A 23831-nucleotide genomic window follows, 5' to 3' on the forward strand; every position below is an offset into this window, starting at 1 on the left:
AAGATCCATTTCAATACCGGGAGCCTATATCTCAAATTAGTACAGGAAAAAGAACATATTTAATGACTGTATTATTGTTCTTATTTAAAGAAGTTCAAAACAAAAATCCTAAAAAAATACGTTTTTTCAGCAATGTCGGTGAGGATCGAGCCAGGAAAAGCTTTCTTCCCACCAGCTTATATTTCATCACAATCCCAGATCATTATTTCTTTTAGTAACCAGGAAAATACTCGCAAAACTCTTGTTTTTCGCAGTGATCCCAAGAAAATTGCTGATTCAAACAAAGAATTAGTAGACATTTACGACATTAAACAACGAGAAACAATATGTCCAGCAAGTCGATATGATAGATCAACTTTCCATTTTGACCGTGAAAAAATTGATTTATGGCCAAATGGCAGTCAACAAGTGCTTTTATATTTTACACCACAAATTGCGAAACAATACGACGAAACAATATACATTTGCACTGAAGACAACTCTTTTGTTTATCCATTTAGAATTACTGGGCAAGGATTGCCACCTGTAGCAACATTTTTAACAGATTGCATTCAGGTTGGACATGTAGGACTTGATTCAGTTCTAGATTATAGAGTAGAACTCGCAAATGCAGGACAAGTCGATATAGATTTTGAATTAGAACCAAAAGATACAAATGATTTAGTTTTTCAATTCAATCCATCCAAAGGACATCTCAGACAAGGTGAAAAATTACCAGTTGAAGTCAGATTTATTGCTTCGAATGTTGGAGCTTTTAATGAAACATTTGTTTACAAAGTTAAAGGTGCAACGAAGTCACATCCAACAATTACATTCACAGGTAAAGTTATTGGACCTTCTTTCCAAATAACACCGAGAGTTGTTAATTTTGGAAATGTAGGCTTAGGATTTCTTTGTTCTCAGAAAGTTACACTCGAAAACAAATCAGAAATACCATTCGATTATACATTCGACATTAAAACAGACGGATCTCATGAATTGCGTGAATTTTTGATAAAACCTTCTCGAGGGCATATTGACAAGTTTTCATCGATAGATATTACAATAGAATTAATACCTAACTCAGTAAGAAACTATAATTTATCATTACAGTTTGGAATTGACAGATTCCAGAAAACAATTTTATCAATCCCGGTAATTGCAAATTGTGTATGCCCAGAATTAACATTAAGCACAACAAATCTTGATTTCGGAAATGTTTTCATCGGTTGCCCATATACAAAAGAAATTTCTTTACAAAATAACAGTGAATTTGCAGCAAGATACGAATTTAATTCATTTGGAGAGCAAAGAGTTGGAGAGCTAACAGTAGAAAAAGTTGGTGGTATCGTAGAACCACATTCTTCATGTAATCTCCAAGTAATGTTGACAGGTAAAATAATTGGCAACGTAAAACTCGAATGTTACTTCAAAATTATAGGTAGCGAGAAGCCACCATTACATCTATCAGTCAGTGCAATATGTACTGGCCCAACAATCCAATATTCTCTCAGTACAGTGAATTTCGGAAATATCAACATTCTCAAGAAAGAGACAAAATCAATTACAATCTCGAATAACTCATTAATACCTGCTAAATTCAAAGCTGTCATCGACCAAATAACTCCTACTTTCGCTTCAGATATAACTGAAGGTGAAATTGCACCAAATTCAACATTTACTTATACTGTTTCAGCCACAGTTAATGATACATTAACTTTCCAAGGCAAATTGAAGTTTATGTTTGATTATCTTACAGTTACACAAATGCCTTTGATAGCTACAGGCATTGGAACACCAATTATTTCATCAATTGACATGAGTGAAATAAATTTGGGATATATTTTGACACAGCAACCAACGAAACTTAATTTCACGTTAAAGAACGTGTCAAGAAGAAATTATGAAGTAAGAGTTTCACATACGAAACCACATGTTCCCAAAGATTCACAAGCTGTTGTACAATTAGCTGTTGAACCTGATTTCGTCCAATTATCTCCTGATGAAGAATGCTACTTCGAAATCACAACAATGTGCATGACAACTGTTGCTTTTACAGTTCAAATTCAAGTAAATGCAACAGTACAAAGATCGAGAGTTGAAGTTTATAACACATTGATGAAAGCAACATTCATTGATCCTATTGTTACATTTTCATCACAAATGTTAGAATTCAAACAAAACACTTTACAACCACAAATAACTTATGAAGAAATAAGTCCTACAATGGATATGATGGCGGTAATGACGAAACCTTTGACAATAACCAATAATAACCAAATTCCTTTACAATGCGAAGTAGATTGTCCACAACCTTTCTCAATGCCATCAACAAGCTTTACTTTGGAACCATCACAAACTTATTCTACACAAATTGTTTTCGATCCAAGTTTCAAGAACGATTTCAACAGCGAAGTCATTCAAAAGAAATTATCTTTCTCTTTCGATGACCACCCGCAAAAACAAATCGTTCAGTTGAAAGCTATTGTTAATTTCCCGAATATTTCTTTTGATCATGAAGGACCAATTGATTTCGGAACAATGGTTTCCAATACTGAACAAACGAAAACAGTTAATTTAACATGTGTTTTTGATAAAGATATCGAATATAAATGGGAAATTTTGGGTTCAATTGATGATGAAACAAAAGTTTTCGATGTATTTCCAATTAGAGGAACGATTGAAGCTCAAAAATCAATCCAAACACACTTCTCTTTCTTCGCTCAAGGAGCCGCTGATGGATCAACAAAGAAATACAAAGCAATTGCAGTTTGCCATGTAAAATCGGGTCCAGATTATACATTTGAATTAAGTGGAAGTTCTGCAACAATTAATTATAAAATTGAGCCAAAATCAATTGATTTCGGAAAGATTGATTTCATGTCAACAGTTTCTAATGAAGTTGTCATTGATAACACATCGAATGTTCCAATTTCTTTCAACATAAAAATACCAAAAAGATCAAAATTTTCAAGTTTCACAATTACTCCAATTTCAGGAAAAGTTGAACCGAAATCAACACAAGAATTAAAGGTAACAATCACTCCAGGAACACCTATTAAATATAACGAATCATTTACAATACAAATTGGCAAATTCGAAGATACACAAGTTTTAGTAAATTTGGATGCACAATTTGCACAAGTTGAATTAGATATTCCAAGATCATTTAGAGATAAACCAACATCATCTTTGCAGAAGAAGTTCAGAGCCAACCAAATAATACAGGCAAAGAAGTCAACACTACAATTACCTAAAGAACTACAATCAGATGATGAAGATGAAAGTGTTGCCACAATTGTTTATACAAGCGAAGAATTATTAGCACAAGAAAAGATTTTGATTTCAAATTATCTTAAATCATTGAAGAGCGAAAGAAATATGTTTAGTGTTGCACCAAAACAAGATCAAACAAGTATATTACATGATGCTGATCCTGTTGCTTCTTATGATATCGAATTCGGAACAATTGTTTTGGGTGATTCGAAATCAAAGAAATTCAACATCAAAAACGTTGCTCATTTCCCAATTTGTTTCACAATTGATACAACAAATCTTAAGAAATCGGGATTCAAAGTCGAACCAACATCATTCCGAAATGTTCCTGAAGGAGAATCTGTTTCTATTGAAGCTTCATTTAATGTAGCAAATTACAGAACAACAACTACAGGAGAAACATCAATTCCTATTCCTATAATTTTCCAAGATGGTCATAAAATCGATTTGGCAATTACATGCGATCTAAATATACCATCATTGAGTTTGTCACAACCTCACTTCGATTTCGGACAAGTAATTGTTGGTCAAACAAAAATCATGACATTGCAATTACAGAATATGAACACTGTTCCAATTGAATTCAAATTTGAACCAGCACAACAAGTTGACATTCTTAAGAGAAGTACTCAGAAAGAAGTAGCAAATACAGAGAATCCTATTTTCCATGTTGTACCTGATTCCGGTGTTTTACCTCCTTCTTCTTTCATAAACATTGCAATTCATTTCAGTCCTAATTCTGAAAGACCATACCAAATGCAATTCCCTCTTAACTTGAAGCATTCTCCAGCTCCTTCTTTTGTTACTGTTTCAGGAAGTGGTGCACAATTAACACTTAATTTCAATCCTCCTGAATTAGAATTACCAACAACGATGCCTTACGCTCCACCAACAGTTTCAAATGTTGTTGTTTCCAATCCAACAAAATATCCAATTGATTTCTTCTCATTACAGTTTGATCAGGCACTTAATCAAACAGAAGAAACAAATGCAAGAGAAGCTGAGTCTCCTTTCGTTACTTACACACCAAAAGTTAAAGCTCCAAATGCTTCAAAGTTCTCTTATTGCATTATTATTGATGGCGCTCCATTATCAGGAAAAACAACTTTGGCAAATGCTTTATCAGAGAATTTAGGTTTGCCAATTGTTAATCTTGATGAATTCGTTAAAATGGAAGCTGCCGATCAAGTTCCAAAGCTCATGGAGTATCTTTCTGACATCAAATTCATGCATGGATTCCTTGTTGATGGATATGGTTTAGAAAGTGATAAAATTTCGCCAGTTGATGAAACATTTATGCAACATACAATGAAGGCGAAGAAAGATGCTTTAGATGATATCTTGGCTCATCCAATGTCTATTTATCAGAACCAACAGCAATCATCATTCTGCCAATCATTAGAAATGCTTTTAAAGTCATTGGATGGACATTATGTTTTCCACATTGCAATGGGATTAACTCCAGAACAAGTTGCAGAAAGAAAGGATAAAAATGATAACAAGAAGAAACGCCAGGAAAGGAGAGAAAGAAGAGAAGAAGCTCTTCAATTGTTTGATATGACTGAAGAGGAATATTTGGCATTACCACCAGAGAAACAAGAAGAAATTGATGCCAAAAGAAGGAAATACAGAAAGATTCCAAAAGTTGAAGAAGCAGAAGATGACAAAAACAAATCAAAGAGTAGTAGAAAGAAATCAAAGAAAGATAAAGAAAAAGAGAAAGACAAAGAAAAAGAAACAAAAGAAGAAGAGACGAAATTACCTCCTGTTCAAAAGAAGAAGACAAAGACAACAATTCCAACAGATCCTCATCAATACAACACTTTAGTTTATTTGTTATCTGTTGGTTTATTGAATCAAAAACTTTCAAAAGGAACAGAGCATTACAAAGTCATTGATCCAAGTCAGTTGAACACAATCGAGAAGAATCCAAGCATCTCTTTCAACTCTATGTTCGTTAATGCTGCTCTCAAACAGGAGAATATCAAAGAAATAGTTTTGTCTTTCTTACCATCAATTAATTCATTGAAGGAATTCGCATTTAAAGGACAAATTCCTCAACCAATCGTTATTGATGACAATGTAACTGCAGACGCAATGAGATTATGGCCAAAGATTCCTAAATGCTTCTACATCTCTGATTTGGATCCAGCGAAAATGAAACCAAATGACATTGAAGTTGGAAAGAGAGTTTTAACACCGAAATGGCATTTGGAACCTGGACAAGAGATGACAATGCCAATTGTTTTCGATCCAGTACAGTCAATCGGATCATTGAATGACCAATTGATGTTTGCGATCGAGAAATCAAGTACTCCTCCAATTCCTCTTAAAGTCAAAGCTCTTTCAAGTTTGCCAGCCATTGATTTAACACCTAAAGTGATTTTCCCTAAGGTTGTAAAGAAATTCGATCCGAAACTTGCACCATGTTACAGTGTTGAAACACACACAGTAAACTTCGGATTCTGTTTGCCAACAAAGGAAAGAGGAAAGAATCCTCCGAAATATTCGATTCCTTTGACATTTGTTAATCTAGGAAAACTCCCTGCAGAAGTTTCTACTTTGTTTACTAATTGTCAACAAAAACAAACAACATGGTCTTGTGAACCACAAAACTTCACAATACAACCAAATGACAAAGTTGTTGTTACATTAGGATTCAATCCAACAACAGTTGAATTACATAAAGCTTTGTTAAATATTGTTGTTAAGGATAATCCAGAACCATTCTTCTTCGATGTTGAAGGCGATTGCTGCAATCCTGTAATAGAAATTGCTCATCCTTCAATCGAATTCGATAAGATCTTGATTAATTCCGAAAAACAAAAGAAATTGGATATTAAGAATACCGGAAAAGTTACTGCTTTCTGGCACATCAAGAATGCAAACCAACTTGGAGGATTGGTCAATTTCAACATTGTTGAAGGAACAATTGCTCCTAAAGCAACAGCAACAGTAATTGCAAAGATGTCGGCTCCTAAACCATCTGCAGTTAAAAAAGCAATTACAATTGAAGTTTTGGATTCAGAGAAATCTCATGTTTTCGAGTCATATAACATACCTATAACAGGAGAGATCTTTGATGTAAACTTCGATGTTGCTTTCACCAAATCAAATACTCCAGACACATTAGATTTCGGTTTGATGAAAGTTGGTCAATCAAAGTCAGCTACAATTTCAATGAAGAACCGTGGCAAATATCCTGTTAATTTCAAAGCAACAGTTGATCAGAAGTTATCAAGATTCTTGACATTGCAACCAACAGAAGGAACAGTATCAAGTTCAGACAAGAATCCTCAGATTGTTGCAACATTCGATTCAAGTGCTGTACTTAAGTTTAATGTTACTGAAGGAGTTGTTTTACAAATCATTGATTCACAGACAAAAGCAGTAACAGCAACACTTAAATACCCAGTTATTGCACAAGCTGTTTATAATTCATACCAAGCTTCTTGTGGAAAATCAATTGATTTCGGATCAATTTCTTCTTTGGCGAATGTTACAAAAGAATTCCAAATCAAGAACACCGGTTTATTCCCAATCGAATACGAATTCAGAGATAAATCCGAGAAGAAAGAAGAACAGAACAATTCATCAAAGAAACAAGCGAAACCACCTCCAAAGAAAGGTAAACAAGCAGCAGCAACAACAGGACCATTCTCTTTGAATCCAATGTACGGAACAATTCATCCTGGACAAACACAAAACATCCAAGCAGAATTCAACACTTCAACACCAGGAAAACAATCCGCTTCTTACATTCTTTCTGTGAATGAAACAGCTCCAAATGAAGGAACAACAACTCTCAAGTTACATGGTGTTTCATTTACTCCAACACTGAGTATGTCTCAGCCTGATAAAGTATTCGGAAAACTTCCTCTCATGATTAGAATTGATTTGGCAAGAAAAGATATGACATGCTTCATTGAAGATGACCAAACAATTCATTTCGCACCAAGAATTGTCGGTCAGAAAGAGTTAATTCCATTTACTTTGACTAATACCTTACCTATTGATTGTCCTGTTGATATTATCATCAAACCAAAAGCTAAAGGTCCATGTCCATTTGATGTTGAACAGAAATCAATTGTTGTTGCAACAAATTCAACACAACAAACAAATATTTCTTTCTCTCCTCCAACATGTGACAATTTCCAAGCAACTTTGGAAGTAATTGCTAAAGGAGGAATCAATGTCTGTAAGTACAACATCGAAGGATCTGGTGCATTACCTTCTATCACAATGATTACTCAGTTGGATAAAGCAAAGAATGGATTCACAATCAATATGGGTAAGACATTGATTGGAACAGATAAAAGCCGTGAAATATCATTCATTAATGATAAACAAATCGCAGCAATGATAACTGTCAATGCAAAAGCAACTCCTGACTTCGAACTTCTTGGATTAGAATCAATGAACTTCTCTGTTGCTCCTGGACAAACATTTAAACTCAATTTCGTCCACAGGCCACAGAAAGCTCGCAAATCTCAGCTCGATGTTATTTTAACTGTTGCTGATAATCCTAAGTTCAATATCAGCATCAGTGCAGGCGGAGAAGGTTTCTGCGAAGATCTCCAATTCGATGGAATCGGTGACGACAACGATTTGCATTTTGTTGATGCAGTTGTTGGTCGTGGACAAACAGCAACATTCGCACTGAAGAATGTTTCTGACAGTGATATCAGATTTGTTTTCAGTTCTCAGAGTGAAATTTCATTTGTTCCTCGCATTGGACATTTGAGAAGATTCCAAGTTAAAGAAATTACTGCTACTTTCTTCTGTGACAAACCATTGAAACTTTGTCCAGGAAAAGGAAGTTGCCAAGTCACTAAAATCGAATTAGATGAAAATGCTGTTGATTGGGATGATGCAAAGAGAGTTGTTGCTTTCATGAAGAGATCAGAAATCGAACAACAAAATCAGCAGCAACAACAAGAACAACAACAGCAACAAACACAGGAAAAGACATCATCTTCATCAAAGAAATCCAAGAAAGAAGTTCAACAACAACAACCACCTCCACAACCACAAGAGCCAGCTCCTGTTCAACATGGCCAAGGCAACGAGATCGTTCGAAGAATGTCAATCGCTCCAGAACCAAGCTACAAACATGTTGCGAACTCTAAGCCACATGAAATTCCTCTTAAGATTTTTGTTGTTTCAGATGTGATTAAATACACTATTGACACAACCGACATCAGTTTTGCTCCCACTATGATGTTCCAAACTCGAACAACTGATGTTCATCTCACGAACACATGCAGCATCCGGATGGAATACACATGGTCATTGAAGAAATTCGAATCGTTGCGAACTAATTATGCAAAAGCCGCAGGTCCATGTTTCTCAATTCGACCAACAACAGGATTCATTGAACCAGGTCAAACAACAACATTCAAAGTTATGTTTGCTCCAGAAGAAGTTGATGATTTCAAAGGCATTCTTGAGTGCAACATCACATATTTGATTGGTGAATCACCAAAGATCAATCTTTCGGCACTTTCACGACGTCCTCTTTGTCACTTCAACATCGACACTAGCGACTACTTGACACACAGACATCCAGATTTCACATATCCATTACCAGAAGGTGTTCGCGTTATTGAGTTATTTGCTAAAGCACCAGGAACACGCACCGTGAAGCGAATTGAGATGATCAATCCAACGGCCGATCTTTATGAAACAGTTTGGACTCCGGCAAATGAACAAGCAACTGAATGCATCAAATCTGACTCTAATTCAGCACTTGTTTCATCAGGAAAACATTATTTCTTCACATTCTCATACACCCCAAAGACAGCTCGACTGATTGAGTCTCTGTGGGAATTTGAAATTCCAAAACATGGAGTTAAAGTTCCATTCCTCTTTGTTGGTCGTATTGCCCATTAAATTTCTCACTCAACATATTTCTATTTTTAATTTTCTATTTTGTTTTATATACTTATAAAAAATTAACTATTTTTAATTCTAGCTTTATTGCTTCATTCATTAATAGAGTTTTTTTTTTATGGAATTTTCTGATCTTCGAGATAATTTAACGGGAGTGTTATAATCCCGTTAAATTTTACAGACAAATGTGCCATACTATTTCAGACAGAAAATCAGATCATTTTGAACTTACAGGTCTTCATTTCGAAATTTTTCATACATTTCAAGTTATACTACTCGCTATTATATTATCTATTTCAGAACCCAAGAATCTATGCGCAATCAGCGTCTAAAGGACCACAATTTACTATCAAAAGTCCCAAATTTTCAATTGACCAAAATAAATTCGGATTTTTCATAATATATAAAGTCACAAAGAATCTCTTTGATATGCAGTTAACTTATTTCTTTTTGTATAGCATTAATTCAAGAAATAATTTAAGTGAAATTTCAATTCAATGGTTTTTCAATCAATATCGAACAAACTTAACATAAAATTATATCATAATAATAATAATCATAAAAAGAATCTACTCGAAAATGATTACATTGAGTTTAGAAATTGTTCACTTAATAAATACTTTTTTAAATACCCAGTAACTGAACCTTTGAAGCTTTCTTACTCACTTATTAATAGGCAAGGCAGAACAGTAGAGATTCACTGTCGATATTATCCATCTAATATTCAATTGACAAATAGATTAGTTTCTACAGACGAAGTTGTAGATCAAGAATATGATATTTCTCGTTTACCTATTGGTGATTACAGAATTTATTTTAGAGTTTACACTAACAGTCATTATTTTGAATCATATAGAAGTTTTACAATTGGAGATTCACCAAAAATTAATATGTCTGATATAAAATTAAGTCCATTAGAAATTAGAGAGGACATTGACACAAGATTGAATATATCCTTTGTTTTGTCATCTACATATCAGTCAGTACGAATTGATGTATTTTTTAACTTCAATGATAATCATGGAATTAAATATCAACTATATGGATTTTTCCCTCGAATCGAAGATTATTCATCAAATTTCAGTAGCTATCACGTTCTAAACAAAAATGATTTAATAGATGGCACTAATTATATTTACCTTTATCCATATTATCAAGGAACTTGTGGCGAGTATGTCAATGCTTCATTCAAATACATTATGAAGAAACCAATCCTCAGCATCACCGCACTAGACAATCAAAAATTCAAAAAGAATGATAATGAGTTTTTTATTATTAATGGAACAGTTAAATGTGATTATGATTGCCAAAAGATTAAATTTTTTTATCAGTTTGATGGATATGAAGAAAACGAAGCAGGAGATCTTCCAATTCAGTCACAAAATGAATGTGAATTTAATTATAAAGCTCCATTTCCATCAAATATGACATCAAGAAACAATCATTCTATCAGTATTTGGGCAATTGACAGTTCGAACAAAAGTTCGTCAATAATCTCAAGAAACTTCTCTTATTTTGACGTTCTTAAATCTAAAGAAAGAATAAATCTTCGAAAATTGAGAAAAAACATGAAAATACTCAAGGCGTTATGCATGGTCTTAATTCAAATTAAAAAATGATTTTATTTAACGATTTTATTTTTTCTTTTTCATATCTTGAACATATATAAGAATGTAGATGGTTTTTAATAATTAAGAATAGATATTTTATGTGTGTCTCCATCAATAGAATTCCTGTTTGGCTTTAATATATTTTTTATGATAATGAAGAAATAATTGACAGTATCCTTTTCATTTTTTTTTTTTGATGATGATAATTTTTTGATACTGTTTGCTTTTGATCTTCAATATTTATGCAAACCTCTGGATTTTCTGGGATATTAAATAAATCTGTTTTGACATGACAGTATTTGAAGATACGTTCATCTATACTGTCCTTGATGAATCATTGAGAACTGCTACTTTTGGGACAGGAAATAGAAATGTTGATGGTAATGGTTTTGTAAAAGGCACATTGATATCAGGAATTGTTAGAATTCCGGATACAATGAATAATTATAAAATAATTTCTCTCAGTACATGTTCATTAAGAGCATGTCACTTAATCACTGAAATAACTCTCCCAAATTCACTTGTTTCATTGGATTCAGTATCTTTAATTATATAAATTCAATCACGAAATTAACTTTTCCACCATCAATAGAAGTGTGTGGTGATTATATAGACGCTTTTGTAAATGCAACTTACATTTCTTTTGAAAAAGGTTCAAAACTCAGATCGGTCGGTAATTATTTTTTAAGACTCTGCTATAAAATAGAAACACTTATCTTGCCATCCACATTAACTTCAATAGGGAAAATCAATTGCTTTCAAGACAATAAAAAGCTGAAATTAGTTATATATTTTGGCGAAGGAGATTTTCAAAATTTAAATGCATTAATCAACTGCAGTAGTATAACTTTTAAGGTATCTGAAAGATATCCTTCCTCATATTTTGCAAATATTCATGTTTCTCAATTCTATCCAGTTTTGTGCAGAACTTATTCAAATAATTACATGAAATCATTCTTTAAAATTCTCTTTAATATCTGGTTGTATAATTATTACTAGAAAGACATGTTTTATCTTGTTGTTCCACTTCTAATCTAAAATTTTGATCTATAATGATATGAAATAATTCCGCAGCATTTGCCCTTAGTTATTTAAGAGATCAGAAATCAGACAACAAAATCAGCAGCAACAACAAGGACAACAACAGCAACAAACACAAGAAAAGACATCATCTTCATCAAAGAAATCCAAGAAAGAAGTTCAGCAACAAGAGCCACCTCCACAACCACAAGAGCCAGCTCCTGTTCAACATGGCCAAGGCAATGAGATCGTTCGAAGAATGTCAATCGCTCCAGAACCAAGTTACAAACATGTTGCAAACTCAAAGCTGCATGAAATCCTTCTTAAGATTTTTGTTGTTTCAGATGTGATTAAATACACGATTGTCACAACCGACGTTCCAGACTCGAACAACCGATGTTCATCGTGGTTCTTGTGGTTTTGGAGGTGGCTTTTGTTGCAGCATAAGGATGGAGTACACATGGTCATTGAAGAAATTCGAATCATAGCGATCTAATTTTGCAAAAGCTGCCGGTCCATGTTTCTCAATTCGACCAACAACAGGATTCATTGAACCAGGTCAAACAACAACATTCAAAGTTATGTTTGCTCCAGAAGAAGTCTATGATTTGCTAAAGCACCAGGAACACGCATTTAAGCGAATTGAGATGATCAATCCAACAGCCGATCTTTATGAAACAGTTTGGACACCACCAAATGAACAATCAACCGAATGCATTCTCAGGAAAACATTATTTCTTCACATTCTCATACACACCGAAGACAGCTTGACTGATTGAGTCACTATGGGAATTTGAAATTCCAAAACACGGAGTTAGAGTTCCTTTCCTCTTTGTTGGTCGTATTGCCCATTAAATTTCCACTCAACAAATAGTAGTATATGTGGAAGGGTTGTGTGACTTTTTTTGTAAACGTAAGAATTCATGCAATATCGAGCGATTTTGTATCATTTTTTTTAACATATGAAGTAAAAAATGTATGATTCTGACGGTTTTTATTCTTACGTTTTTGAATAAATCAAGATTTAAAAAATTTTCAAAATTGTAAGACATTTACACTCAGCCCATATATTTATTTATAAACGCATTAAAAAATTAACATTAATTTTAAAATAATTTATTTTTTATCTTTTATAAAAGAAGCTATATATAGATGATGTCAGATATTCCACGATTAATTAAACATTGTTTAAATCCTGAATGGAATCAATGGAGTCATAATCAAAGACCTCATAAACGAGTAAAAGATTCACTACCATAATGAAATAAAAAATAAAAAAATAAACTTTAAAAATTATGTCTTACATTTTTGAATAATTTATTTTTAATTCGTATGAAATGAGCGTCAAAACTAACAACGTTAAAAAATTAGGATTCACAAACGAGGAAATAAAGGATATATTAGATGAGATGTGTTATGAAGTTAGTAAATATTATTTAAGAAATTGTCAAAAATTTGCCGAGTTATTAAATGATTTAGATTATGATGGAAAAATGAATAAAGAGGATGTTATAAATTTCTTATATCCCACATCTGAAGAAGAAAAACCTAAAGAACCTGATGTTTTCCCTGAATATTATGAAGAACGGATTAAAGATGATGATGAATACAATGAAATTGAAAGACTGGAAAAAATAAGAGATGAAATAGATGAAAAAATTAAGGAATTAAGAGAAGTTGAAAAATATAATGAAAATGAAGTAGAGGGTTTAATGAATATCCCAGCTTCAGAATCAGCAGTTCAGAAATCTCATGAAGAAAGATATAAAAATTATGTCTCAGAATCAACACAAAATTTATTAGATGGCGAAATAGATGAAACACTTTCAGAAGAAGGTACTAAATTTATTCGTAAACATAAGTTACAATTTATTGATAATGAAAAATACCCTTGTATCTTACTTTCACCCCCTCTCGATTCTGAGAAATTCAAAAAAGCTCTTAAAAATGTGACATATGCAACTAATACGATTAAGAAAGAAGATCATGATATTTACACAAATTATTATTTAAATAAATGCACAGGTGTTGATAAAGTTTTTGATTTATTAGATAAAATATCAAAAGAAACCATTGGAACATATAAAATTTTGTGTGATTGTGGTTTCATTATTGAAGATACCAATAATGTTTCATATGAAAGAACAGCACCGAAGGAAGACGAAGTTGAAAGGTCTATACCATTCGTTATTAAGAATATAAAAGATATGAAAACTTATAAACATTATATTTATTCATTTATTTCAGAAAAAATGGAAGCAACCCATAAAACATCTTCTCATCATTTTATAGCTATTCATACATTCCTTTTCAAAGTTGTGAAATTAAATAAGACAGGAATTAGATTTAATGTATCAGGGTACACATTCTTCAGTAAATTAAAATGTATTCGTCACGTCGCGGATGATAAAAATTTATGTGTTCTTAATTCATTTTATGGGCTTTAAAAAATAAACTTTATTTTTTAATTTTTTATTCTTACATAAATGAACAAAAACGGAACAGCTAAAATGAATGATAATCAAATTAGAGCAGAAGGTAGAAGGTTATTTAAACGCTTCTATAACATTCCTGATGGTGTTAATCCTAAAACTCGTAGAAGCTATTTAAATGAAGCAATAGATGCATATGAAGGGTTTGACATTTCATCAGAAAGTGAGAGATTAGCGAGAATGTTAAATGTTAATATTGATTTCTATTATTGTGATCCTCAACCAGAAGACGTGGATATAAATAAGGTAGACTTTCCATTAGTGGATTCAATAATGATAGATCCAGAATTTGAAACAGTAAATATTTTATTAACACAGAGTCCATGTGGAAAACTTCACGCTGACAGAATAACAGACGTTGAAGCACTCACCGGCTATAGAGTTTGTCCATATTGTAAAGAAGAAGTTTATTCTATCCGTGATGATCCAGAAAGGAAAAACCAAAGAAGATTTTTAAAGCATTGTGAGAAATGTAAAGAAAATAATGGAAGATTAATTAAAGACGTTCAGTTGCAAAAGACACAGCAACCATATGCACCACATATTACGAAACAGAAGATATATCAGTGGTTATTAGCTCATAATTTGCAGGAATATTATCAACCGACAAGATATTATATTACTTTTGACTTCGAAACATTAGAGACTAAAGAAGAATTACAACTTTCTGAGTGTGCAACTTTGAACGCTTACTTAAAACCATTCATGGTATCATCAACGGTTAAATTAAACGATAAAACATATACGAGGAATTTTTGCTTAACTTCGAGTGATTCTTTTATTTCTGATTGGATTGAGTTTTTATTTTCAACCTGTTCATTAGTTGCTAAATCAAATATTGAACAATATGAAGAATTAATGAAGTCGCAAACGGACCAAACGGCGGGGACTTTGTCTCATACATTAAATGAAAAACAGAAGGAAGCATTTAAAGAACTTCTAGATGAGGAATTCAATAAAGTGAATATCATAGGTTTTAATTCGGGAAAGTTTGATTTAAATTTAATTCTTCGTGATTTAAACACTGCAAAATGGAAAATAAAATCAATGCTGGGTTCTTCTTCTCAATTTAAGCAAGTCATTGTAAAGAAAACAAACGCTCATATGAATTGAGATTTATTGACATCAGAAATTATATAGCGGGTGGGACATTAGACCAATTCACTCAAGATTTCGGAAACAATAAATCACGTGTTAAATCCTTTTTCCCTTATCAATTCATCACATGGGAGAATTACGAAGAAGAATTATATAAAGAGGAACCATTCACGAAAGATTCATTTTATTCAGCATTAACCCAAGAAACTATATCAGATAGTGATTATCGAAATATCTCAATGATGCTAAAAACTTTAAGAATAGATTAGAATATTTTATTCATTATTGCAATAAAGATGTTGAAATTATGATTGACCCAATTGATAAAATTATTGAAGAAACATTTGTTTATAAATTGATATGCTTCATAATCTTTCTTTATCATCGAATGCTTCAATGATTCGTTACGCTTTAGCATATAAAGACTTTAATCCTAATGAAAAATATCCTGAGGAAGAGATAGAATCAAGTTTTGAATTAACGAAAAAGTATTGGAAATATAAAATTGAATCATATAAGAAACAAGATGAAAAAGCAGAAAGGGATACTAAAAATAATGTTTCAATGGATGATTTTCAATACTATCACGATTTAATCCTTTCATCTAAATGCAAAATGTGTGGTAAAGCGTTTACATATGCAAATAAACCAACATTGGATAGAATCGATAATGAAAAACCACATACTAAAGAAAATTGTCAGTTAATGTGTTGTTATTGCAATGTCGTGAAATCAAATAAAGATGAAGATGTTCAACGTTTAAGAATCAATTTAAGAAATTATGCATTAAAAAATAATTTACCAATGACTTTAGATTCAGTTGAAGCTTATCACATTCTCCGTAATGGAATTACTGGTGGTCTATCAAATGTTCAACATCGTGTTAATCTTAAAGGAATCACGCACATTAATAAACTTTCATATAATCCAGAAACTAAAACTGTATCAAATGAGGACACCACCAACATTATGACTCATTTCGTTGGAGTTGACTTTAATTCATTATATCCTTCATCATTTTCATCTAATCCTCATGATTTCATTCAATATACTGACCATAAAATGTGTATGCCGGGAAGATTGAATGGTGTTATCATTTGTGATACAGCAACAAAGAAAGCAAAAGCATTGGGAATAATTAAGAAGAAAAATACTTTATTCGTGGCTGAAGTAAAGGGTCACATTGATGAAAAATACATTAATGATTACATAAACTTTTTACCGATAATAAGAAACTTAGATATTATCACAGATGAAAAAACAATTGGCAGTTTTATGTATAATTACATGAAATCAAACAATCTACCAGTTGACCAGAAACAGAGAAAATTAACTCAGTTATCATCAACACACAACCAATATCAACCATTTTCTTCTTATTATCTTTGGTATCTAATCGACAGATTTCATTTTATCATTGATGATATTCAATCAATTTTAACATTTACGAAAAACACTTGTTTTAATGAATTTGCGAACAAATTTATGAATGAAAGACAAAAGGCTGAATTAGAAGGAAATAAAGGAAAAAGTTTATTTTGCAAGATTTCGCTTAATGGATCATATGGTTACGATGCAATGAATACACAAAATTACGCAAAGACTAAAATAACGAATGCACAGAGGGCACGCGTTGCATGTATGTCAAATAAGTTTAAAAACATAAGAGAAATAGGTGAAGATACATATCAAGTGATGCTTAAAGATAGATTTTATAGATGTGATACATGTTTACAAGAGGCATTCTTCACTTTAGATAATGCTAAATACTGGTATTTGGTTTTCATTTATGATTTTATGTATAAATGCATGGATGTTAATCGTTTTCATTTCATTGAAGGTGATACTGATTCATCTTATTGGGCAATCGCTGGCGACCCAAATCTTCCTAACACTCAAGCATTTCAAGCAATTGTTACCGATAAACAATTTTATGATAAAAACATTTTCAAATTCGCACCATTTGATTTCTTCTGTTTTGATGAGAAATTTAAACCTAAATTAAAGAATAAAGCTGAAGAAAAAGCACATGAGAAGAAGTTATTGGGTTTAGCAATTGAGAAACAAGGTGATAACATGGTTGCTTTATGTCCTAAATGTTATACATCATTCAACGGTTCAATTGATGGAAGTGATTTTAAAAAGATTGCACAAAAAATGAAAGGTGTTAGTTTACGACAAAATAAGCAATTAACACCTAAAAAATATTTGGATATAATAAATGATAAAGTGATATTTGATGGTCAGAATATTAATTTACAACTTAAAAACGGGTCAATGACTCGCTTAACAATCGGTAAGACTGCATTAACAGGAGCACACACTAAGGCTGTATGTTGTGAAAATGGATGTTGTATGCCATTTATTTAATACAATTTAAAATTTTATTCTTAATGAAATGCCACAGAAGAGACAAAAGGAACCAAATCGATTTATACCAAATGTTTTTTTAACTTTCAGATTCCAAATAATCAACCACAACGAATTTTTAAATCCCATCACAGCATCAACAGCAACAACAACCGCCACCATTTGATACCGTTTTAGAAGAAGGAACCGTTAATGATGGGATTCAATATGTAAATAATGGTTTTGATACTATGATTCAAAGAGGTGGGCACCCTTAAAACATTGATTTTATTTTTATATAAATGGATAACGTAGATTTAAAAATTTTAATTGCTGATTTAGTATTTAATCAAAATTTTCTTGATTATTATGATTTAAAAGCATATCTCCAAAAATATGATAACAATATAACGGGTGATGATATGGAATATTATTATCCATATTATAAAAATGAAATTTTGAAATATCATGATAGAATAATTTCTAAAATTAAAGACAAAATTAAAAATAATGAATATTCAAAGGGAAAAACTAAATCACAACTTAAACAGTTGAAAGATTTCAAGAATAAAGTATTAACAGAAGAAGATATTGATGAATTATATAAATTATATAATCCTGAGCCGCAAAAGCCAAAGGAACAAAAACAAAAGGTGCAAAACGCCCAGGTCCTTCAGACCATAAATGAAGCACAAGCTTTAATTTATGATTCATTAGTTAAACCATATTCAGCCCGACTTTTAAATGAAGATCAACTTTTGGAATTCATCCTTCAACATAAACTCGAAGCGGGAAAGTATATCAAACCTTTATATACAGCATATTTAAAACAAATGAATAGAATACATCCAGAATTAATGAAGGAAGGAATGAAATCCAAAATCAAAGCAGATAAAATTAAACCACTTGCAACACCAAAACCTCCAACGACAGTACCTCCTCCTCCTTCGATTAATCCTTCATCATTCACTTTATTATATCCATTTCAAACATTAAAGAAGCAAAAAGATTTTAAAAAGTATTTCAAAATATTAAATAAACCAATTGACCCGAAAATTCAACCGTTAAAGGAAAAATTTAGTCGCCCTTCATTTGCACCATATCCATATTCATACGAAATCGATCATCTGGAATATTCAAAAGGAAACGTTACTTATTTATTTGCCATTAACATTAACACTAGATATTTATATTGCATTCCGGTGAAAGGGAAAACAGAACAGGAAACAAGAAGAGCTATTCAATACTTACTAGATCAGGAAAGAGTAGATAATATCAGGGGTGATGGTGATAAAGGATTTCAGGCAGCTATGGCTCATTATTTCCCACAAATTAATTTTTTCTTTTCATCCTCTCCATATACGTTTCATAATAAAATAGTTGATGCGGTAATGAGAACTCTTAGAGATGCGTTAGGGGTTAACGGTCAGATATACTGGGATGGAAATCATGACTCCATCATACAACAGTTAGTATATTATTACAATAATACATGGCATAGAACTATAAACATGAAACCAGTGGAAATGAAAAATGATATTTCAAAAGAATGGGAATATATTAGAAAGCAAATGGAAAGGTTGAATGATGTTAAACGTGAACAAATTAATTCGGGGCTCATGAATTTTAAACAAGGGGATAAAGTTTTGATTCATCTCGATTATGGAAAAACTGATAAATCAATGACAAAAAGAAGACGAAGATTTGACACAATAGCTGAATTTGTTAGATATATTAACGGCAATGCATTAGTTGAAGTTGACAATAAATTAATTGAAATTCCGATTTATTTTATTACTCCATTATATTTAAATAATATTTAATTTTTTTATTTCGTAAGAAATGAGTGACAACGAAGCAGTCAAGAGTCCTGATTTAATTAAGATTCAGAGTCCTGACGATGAATATAAAGAAACTAAACAGAATTAAATCAAAAATATGCTATTACAAAAAGAAGCCACAATGCGGTGGGGTTGATGCCCATAAACTAAAGTAATTGAAAACGATAAAGAGAAGAAGGAAATAATTGAAAAGTTAGAAACTTACCATTCAATCCTTAAACTGAGTGAAGCAAAAATAAAAGAATTTAATAGAATAAATAAATTGATTGGAAGAGATGAATTTAATAAAGATGAATTTTTAAACTCTATCCAAATTTAATTTTTTCAGTGTCACCATGTCACCAGGTTAATTAACTTCTCTGAAAAAATGAGACAACATGACATTTTGACAACATCACAGGAGGAAGGCAGTTATGACTTATTTTTGAAGAACTGAAGGTGCTACCATGTCACCATGTCACCAGGTTAATTAACTTCTCTGAAAAAATGAGACAACATGACATTTTGACAACAACACAGGAGGAAGGCAGTTATGAATTATTTTTGAAGAACTGAAGGTGCTACCATGTCACCATGTCACCAGGTTATTTAACTTCTCTGAAAAAATGAGACAACATGACATTTTGACAACAACACAGGAGGATTAATGCAAAAATAAATTCCAATCATACTTTATAAAGCTTCATTTACAGGTATTTCATCGTCAGTAAATGAATCCTCATTATCGTTTGGTTCAACCTGTTTATATAATCCTTTCATTTCTTCTTTCAAAACATAACACCATGTTTGTTTATCGTCTATTCTTCTATGTTTCCTATCACATTTATCCTTAATGCTCATTTGAAAGTTTTTGTCTTTCATGTCTGATGGTTTGCAGAATAGAGCATTTTTACACGTCATACCCGCACACAATTCATCATAATGTGTATTTATCCATACATCTAAAGGATTTGTTGATAATTCAATTAAATCTTGTTTGGCTTCAGTCATCGGTATGATTCGTACATTAAATGATGAAAGGTCATATTGCATAAAATACGTCAGTAAATTATCATAAAATTCCTTTGTGCATGAATTCATCAAATTCTTGAAGTAATCAAATTGACCCTTAAATTTACCATTAACTCTTAAAACTACGTATCTTCTGTCTCCAACTTCAATTTTGACAGGGTAGACGTTTTGTCATGATTTCATCGTAATGAGTGTAAATGACCCAAAATATATTTTAGGGTAGAAGGGTAGATCTAACCTCATTTCTAACCTCTTTTCTACCCTCTTGCGATTTTCATACGGAATCTCTTCTCTCGGTTTTCCGAGGGAAGCAATCATATGAGGAAATTCTTCTAAAAGTTCTTTTGTCTGTTGGTTTTCAAACCAATGATATGCTTGCTTTGTAGAACGAAGAGCATTCATTATACTTTGCATTTGGTACATGTCATCTTTGACCGAACGAATGAGGCGAAGTTGTTTGTTATATTGTATGTATTCGTATTCTTCATTTATGGCTTCATGAACGATAGCAGTTGTTGTGTTCTCTGATGTTGACATTACTGTCATTTCATACAAAATAACAATAATTTTAAAACTAACTTTATTTTCTGACTTTCACAAAAGACCAAAAATAAACGCTTTACATGTATTTTTCAGCAACTTCGTCAAATAATTTTATAGCTTTATCTATCTCATCTACTTCAAACGTTTCTTTACCTTTCATGGGAGCACCATACATTTTCTCAAAAACTTCAAGCAGTTCTGTTTCAGCAGCTCTCATATCATTAACGAACACAACCTTGACTCTATTGACTGTACTGTCATATCTTTGAGTTATATTATATGTTCTTCCTATCTTATATCTCTTTGTATTGAAGTCCTTCGGTTTCTGAACGATGTAAAGTAAGCCTTCACTGCAACGTTCTGAGTCGAATGAACCATAAGTTATGAAGTTATATCCAACAACTGGTCTAACCATAACAAAACTATTGGTATAAGACTTTTGTCTATAAGATATGCTCTTGTTCCATGAAATGCTACTGATATCATAAGCTCAGGATTTCTTGTCAAAATTTTCTGAGTAGAAGCAATTCTAACCCAGTCCTTTGTTTTCTTTCCAGATGGTGTTATAATGTCTGACAAAGAATATTTGTTGTATTTCTTTGAGTATCTTACGTTTAAATCACCTATTCTAACCACTTTGGTGTCATTGTCAATCTTTCTAACTGTTTCAAACTCAATGTTTGACATTACTGTCTTTACATACAAAATAAAAAATTTTCTTAGAAAAAATTAGCGTTATTTTTCTAACTAATGAAATTCATGAAATTTGGTCATTTTTCAGACAAAAATAATGTTTAGGGTAGATGGTTAGATCTAACCTGATATCTACCCTCATTTCTACCCTCAAGATTTACAAACGTTTAACGTGATATACGTTATGAATTCGTGAAATTTTAAATATTTTTGTAGCTTCTATTTCTTCAGTTAATATATCAAAACTTTTAACAATGCCGAAAGTTTCTTTATACTTCTTCTTGACATCAGATAAAAGGAAATCATCAGCTGTGGGATAGTTTTTATTAAGAAATGTCAACATGTCCATTTTATCTTCTGCTGGCTTTTCTGCTTCTTTCTTTAAGTCTGCGTAATCGTTTCTCATTCTTTCTATCTCTTTTAGTGAGTAGTTATATTTCCTCATTGCTGCTTTACATTTTGAGCATTGCGGATTCATTTTTGCGTTATACATTGAAACATTACCAGCTAAAATAACTAAAGCATCAATGGCTTTCTTTAAATCTGAAGCAGTTGGTTTTATCTGTTCGTTCCATACTTTGCCTCTTCTGTCTTTATCTCTTATCTGCCACACACATTCAGCAGCTAATGAAACAAAGTTATCGTAAGTCTTAAACTCCTCAGATTTATATATGTCAGAAATGTTTTTATAAACCATGTCGCAATCTTTGTTCATAACTTTATGGTTGCAATGAAAACCAAGGAATTCATAATTTACTTTACGTATGAACTTCTTTATTTCTACTGAATCAGTAACTTTAACTTCAATTTCATCGAATTCAGGAATAGTTAGTTTTTGTTGCTGAACTTCCGGTAATTTAGGCAAATGGTCTCTGATATCTTGCATTTCATATAGCTCCTCTCCATTTGTTTCATCTTTCGCACTACAGTCTAAATTACTTGTTAAAAGTTCTTGCTTAATTCTTTGTATTTCTGTCTCAAAAGTATATGAAGAAGGAATGAAGCTTTTCATCTCTACCAACATTGACGTAGGATTCATGATTAATGAATTTGGTGCCGTAGTTGTGGACAGAGTCCCGCCGTTCGTGGCTTGAATTGTTGTTGTGCCGATTGTTGAAATCATATCTTTTATACAAAATAAAAAAATAAAAATAAAACTAACTTTATTTCTTCTGTCTTAAGGAAATTCATGAAAATTCATGAGGGTAGAAATGAGGGTAGAAATGAGGTTAGATCTAACCATCTACCCTAAACATTATTTTTGCTGAATTCAGCAACAAAATGAACGAGGTCAGGATGTATGTAAATACCTTTGAATTCATTTATAACGCCCTTAGTAAGCTCATAAAATGCTTGTTTTGAGGTGGAGCCAAAAGTGGCTCGACCGTATTCTTTCAACCAAAACTCAGGAATTCCTGCATGAATTTTGTATAAAAAAACAACAGTCTGAATTCCGGCGGTTGCTATATTCTTCACAAAATGCCTTATAATACTCTTCCCAGGACTTATTTTCCAACAACTTTCTAAAGTCTTTCCTAAACTGACTGACTGACTGACTGACGGCACAAAGTGGCTTAACGAAAACATTAATATATAAAATTCATGAAAATTCATGAGGGTAGAAATGAGGGTAGAAATGAGGTTAGATCTAACCATCTACCTTAAACATTATTTTTGGGTCATTTACACTCATTACGATGAAGAAGTCTTGACAAAGCATATACGATAAAATATATTTCCTCCTGTGTTGTTGTCAAAATGTCATGTTGTCTCATTTTTTCAGAGAAGTTAAATAACCTGGTAGCACATGGTAACATGGTGACACCTTCAGTTCTTCAAAAATAATTAATTATTGAATAACCTGAAACCATTAACGTAAACATGAGACTTTGTCTCCGGACTCTTTGAGTCACTTAACGTAAACATTAACGTAAACATTATTTCTGCAGTTCATCCATTACTTCATTACCTAATTAATTACAGACATAAAATATATTTAGTTCATTCGGTAAGCCTAAACCCTTTGG

General features: G+C 32.1%; 10 protein-coding genes across 10 annotated transcripts, besides 2 other annotated features; 8 read left to right on the top strand and 2 right to left on the bottom strand.

The window, feature by feature from the left end:
- Positions 1–132: 132 nt before the first annotated feature.
- TVAGG3_0846460 (axonemal central apparatus assembly) lies at positions 133–3158 on the top strand (the record flags this gene model as incomplete). The annotated part of the gene is made up of 1 exon (XM_001307350.2): positions 133–3158. A coding segment is annotated over one exon (3026 nt), but the record flags the coding sequence as incomplete, so codon positions are not given.
- A 970-nt stretch (positions 3159–4128) lies between these two features.
- Positions 4129–7517, top strand: TVAGG3_0846470 (axonemal central apparatus assembly; the record flags this gene model as incomplete). The annotated part of the gene is made up of 1 exon (XM_051249073.1): positions 4129–7517. A coding segment is annotated over one exon (3389 nt), but the record flags the coding sequence as incomplete, so codon positions are not given.
- A 154-nt stretch (positions 7518–7671) lies between these two features.
- TVAGG3_0846480 (axonemal central apparatus assembly) lies at positions 7672–9147 on the top strand (the record flags this gene model as incomplete). Its single annotated transcript, XM_051249074.1, has 1 exon — positions 7672–9147. The coding sequence occupies one exon, from the start codon at positions 7672–7674 to the stop codon at positions 9145–9147; it is 1476 nt and encodes a 491-aa protein (XP_051084549.1).
- An 890-nt stretch (positions 9148–10037) lies between these two features.
- Positions 10038–10766, top strand: TVAGG3_0846490 (uncharacterized protein; the record flags this gene model as incomplete). Its single annotated transcript, XM_001307349.1, has 1 exon — positions 10038–10766. One exon carries the CDS (start codon positions 10038–10040, stop codon positions 10764–10766), a length of 729 nt encoding a protein of 242 aa, XP_001307350.1.
- A 1270-nt stretch (positions 10767–12036) lies between these two features.
- TVAGG3_0846500 (axonemal central apparatus assembly) lies at positions 12037–12273 on the top strand (the record flags this gene model as incomplete). The annotated part of the gene is made up of 1 exon (XM_001307348.1): positions 12037–12273. The coding sequence occupies one exon, from the start codon at positions 12037–12039 to the stop codon at positions 12271–12273; it is 237 nt and encodes a 78-aa protein (XP_001307349.1).
- An 85-nt stretch (positions 12274–12358) lies between these two features.
- On the top strand, positions 12359–12556 carry TVAGG3_0846510 (axonemal central apparatus assembly; the record flags this gene model as incomplete). Its single annotated transcript, XM_001307347.1, has 1 exon — positions 12359–12556. One exon carries the CDS (start codon positions 12359–12361, stop codon positions 12554–12556), a length of 198 nt encoding a protein of 65 aa, XP_001307348.1.
- Positions 12557–13114: 558 nt separating this feature from the next.
- On the top strand, positions 13115–14224 carry TVAGG3_0846520 (uncharacterized protein; the record flags this gene model as incomplete). Its single annotated transcript, XM_051249075.1, has 1 exon — positions 13115–14224. One exon carries the CDS (start codon positions 13115–13117, stop codon positions 14222–14224), a length of 1110 nt encoding a protein of 369 aa, XP_051084550.1.
- Positions 14225–17164: 2940 nt separating this feature from the next.
- TVAGG3_0846530 (uncharacterized protein) lies at positions 17165–17737 on the top strand (the record flags this gene model as incomplete). Its single annotated transcript, XM_051249076.1, has 1 exon — positions 17165–17737. The coding sequence occupies one exon, from the start codon at positions 17165–17167 to the stop codon at positions 17735–17737; it is 573 nt and encodes a 190-aa protein (XP_051084551.1).
- A 281-nt stretch (positions 17738–18018) lies between these two features.
- Positions 18019–18801: a mobile genetic element.
- Positions 18802–23831: part of a mobile genetic element that runs on past the window's edge.
- TVAGG3_0846560 (uncharacterized protein) lies at positions 20230–20547 on the bottom strand (the record flags this gene model as incomplete). The annotated part of the gene is made up of 1 exon (XM_051249077.1): positions 20230–20547. One exon carries the CDS (start codon positions 20545–20547, stop codon positions 20230–20232), a length of 318 nt encoding a protein of 105 aa, XP_051084552.1.
- On the bottom strand, positions 21962–22843 carry TVAGG3_0846570 (organellar and viral DNA polymerase type B; the record flags this gene model as incomplete). Its single annotated transcript, XM_001307345.2, has 1 exon — positions 21962–22843. One exon carries the CDS (start codon positions 22841–22843, stop codon positions 21962–21964), a length of 882 nt encoding a protein of 293 aa, XP_001307346.2.

The sequence above is a fragment of the Trichomonas vaginalis genome, chromosome VI (assembly GCF_026262505.1).
Source record: "Trichomonas vaginalis G3 chromosome VI, whole genome shotgun sequence".
In the NCBI taxonomy this organism is placed as follows: domain Eukaryota; phylum Parabasalia; order Trichomonadida; family Trichomonadidae; genus Trichomonas; species Trichomonas vaginalis.